The 3,081-nt window shown below is 46.3% G+C and overlaps 1 protein-coding gene across 1 annotated transcript; it reads right to left on the bottom strand.

The window, feature by feature from the left end:
- Positions 1–750: 750 nt before the first annotated feature.
- LRRC30 (leucine rich repeat containing 30) lies at positions 751–1,875 on the bottom strand. Its single transcript, XM_072851308.1, is given in 1 exon segment — positions 751–1,875. A coding segment is annotated over 1 exon segment (1,044 nt). The 5' UTR covers positions 1,795–1,875.
- Positions 1,876–3,081: the final 1,206 nt, after the last annotated feature.

Genomic DNA, 3,081 nt, shown 5'->3' with positions numbered 1-3,081 from the left:
GTGGATGCTGCTCCCGGCTGATGTGACGCACCGCTGTCGGCATCCTAGAAAGGCTGCGTGTCTCAGGAGGGGTACTAGGGGCTTTGGGGAAGTTTGGGGTCTTCTTCCAAAGAACCGGGAAATCGCCTCATCAAGGGCGATCTTCACCTGTAATTTATAGAGGCCAGCACACAGCTGTGGGGTAAACAACATGGTATTGAACTGGCCAGTAATATACTGTCTGTGAGCTAATATAGCTCAGGATATATTCACTGCTGAAAGTAAATTAAACATTTGCCTTGAGATTCACTTAGATAGCAGTGTTTGTTTATGTAGTGGTTTATCTGCTTATGAAGAAGTGAGCAGGAGTTAAAGTGCAACTGCAATCACATATAGTAAATCCAATTTATATTAATATTCCTCCAACCTAATAGCTGGCAAATACATGTTTCTGCACTTCTAGCAGTCTGCCTTAATTTGTTTCTGTCAAACGAAGAGCAAACATTTTATCACAAGTTTGTTGGGGTTTTTTTTCCTAAAAAAACCTAAGCACACCAACACTGAGGGTTACAGAGGTGGCTATTTTTAGAAAGTTTACTCTTCACACACTTAATCAAGACCATCATACTTTACTTGCTTTCCTCCAGCCGTTACTAAAGACATCCACAGTCTTCGAAATCCGAGCGTTATGAAGTGGAAATGCCTGTGCAGGAAAGCGCTCCGGTACGACTGAGTCTTGATGACAGGCTTAATCCCAAGCTCAGCGGAAACTCAGTTGTGCTCCTTTTTCTCCCTGAGGTAGTTGAAGAGGACGTCCAGCCCCCCCTCGATGACCTCGGGCAGGGGCCGGGACAAGGGGTTGTGGGCAATGTGGAGGCCTTTGTCCATGGGGTTCCAGGCAATGCGTGGCAGCCGGCGCAGCAGGTAGAGGTCGTCCGGGAGAGTCTGTATGGCGTTGTAGTCGACGTTTAGTAACTCCAGAGCAGTGACGAAGCAGAGAGACCGTGGCAGGGTGCGTATGTTGTTATTCTCTACGATAAAGATTTGCAAACTGGCCAGATGCTGGACACTCTCTGCGATGTTTTCAAGCCTGTTGGACCCTAGGTGCAAGAAGTCTAAGCTCCTCAGTGCGAAAATGCAGAGGGGAATTTGCACAAAGCGGTTGTTACTGAGGTTCAGTTTCCTCAAACTTGTCAGGTCGGTGAAGCTCAAAGGCAGTTGCGAGAGACAGTTGTGAGAGAGGCTCAAAACCTCCAGCTTCCTGCACAAGCTGAGCTCTGCTGGCACTTCTGTCAGGCAATTCATGTTGACGAACAAGACCTTCAGGTTCCTCAGCAGCCCAATCTCTTTAGGCAGACACTTGAGGCAGTTGCCACCCAAGTTCAACACTACCAGCCGGTCCAGTTTCCCCAGTGAAGGAGGAATCACCACCAGCTGGTTGCGTGAAAGGTTCAGTTTCTGCACCTCAGGCAGTCCCCACAGGAAGTCGGGTGTGCTGGTCATCCCTTTCATTATGAGGCTCAAGCTGACATAACGCAATCCCCGTTTCAGCAGTGACTTGGGCTCTTTCCCTGAGAGAAGAGCATCTTCCCATGCAGGCAACTTTGGACCTTTCCTCAGAAAAACCATGCTCCTTCGCCCCTCGTTCTTCGAGTGCCCAGTTCCCATAACACCCTGGATCCCTCCTGAGAGATGAAGTGAGGTTTTCTTCCCTTGCAAGTGCTACACCAACATGCAAATGCCAACAGAGGATGACAGCTTGCAGGAGGCGGGAAGGTCAAAGCAAGGAGACAAGGAGGAGCCTGTGAAGTGCATCTCAGTCCACCGGGGCAGTTTCCATAGCTGCTGAGGGAAAGTTTCACTTTTGGGGGCTTATGTTGGTCTTGGTGCACAGTCTGTAATGAAATACTTGCTCCTGACTTGTGAGCAAACCTGTTCAATTCAAACTGAATGCCACAAGGCAGCTGTCACTGTCATTTGGCCTGGGCTTTATTGGACAGATATGTATCTTCACTGCAAAAAGGTCACAAGGATGCTGTATATAACTTCACCATGTCAGCTTTCTTGGCTATCTGGTACATACCATGGCTGCAGGACAATTAACAAGAGTGACTTCAAAAAACAAACAAGTAAGCTATAGAAGAAAACAAGCAAACAAAGAAGCCATCATTTCAATTCAGATTTAAAGGACATTTTCACAACCATTTTTATTTTGATGTTCCTGATTTCACTGAAATAGTTACAAGTCCACCAGAAAACTTTGCATGCTGCAAAAGTGCTGATAAAGACTTTTCATGTGAGTCCTTGTTTTCTGTTTAGTTAAAAAAAAAAAAGAAAAAGAAAAAGTTAATGCTCGTAAAAAGCGTTAGCTTTTATATCCCCTTTGTGGTGAGGATAGGCCTCTTTCTTTTCAGAAAGGGTACCGCCGTCACTGCAGCAGTGACATTTTCCAGTGGTATCTGCGCCCACTTGGATGATTGCTTGCTACCCACGTCACCAAGTGTGAGCAGTCATACAGTGCAGTTCTGCCCAAATTACTCTGTCCTAAATGTCCTGTGCTACTTTTACACCTACCAGCGAGATTTTTGGGGTCTGGTTCTTTTGTGCTGCAGAAAATGTAGCCACTTGATGCCCATGAACTTTCCTGTCTTTCTGGGCTATTCTGGGGTACAGGGGGACTAGCAGTCAAATAGCTCGAACTATAAATGACATTTAACTCCGGGATAGAGAGACTGATGGGAGAGGAAGGAAGCAGTATAATAATACCCGACAACAGCTGAAGCTAGCTCTGCTGATGAAAGGAAATTGTGTTGCTACAGGAATATGCAGTGAGTTTAAACTCGAAGGGACCCTCAAAAGGATACGCAAAAACTTCAGGCACCATTTAAACTAGGTGAAAATTTAAACTAGGCACCATTTAAACTAGGTGAAAAGACTTTCAGGGCTTTTCCTCCCCAGTGGATCTGTGGTGATGGAGATGCTTTGCAGCTGCCTGAGAGATTTGGTGATGGCTGTACCCTCCCCACCACCTCATTTCAGAGAGCCTCACCTTAAAACCCTGCATTAGCTCAGATGCTAAAGGACTATGCATGAAGCTGCAGC

The sequence above is a fragment of the Ciconia boyciana genome, chromosome 2 (genome assembly GCF_034638445.1).
Source record: "Ciconia boyciana chromosome 2, ASM3463844v1, whole genome shotgun sequence".
NCBI lineage: Eukaryota > Metazoa > Chordata > Aves > Ciconiiformes > Ciconiidae > Ciconia > Ciconia boyciana.
This window is presented reverse-complemented; position numbering and strand designations above follow the sequence as displayed.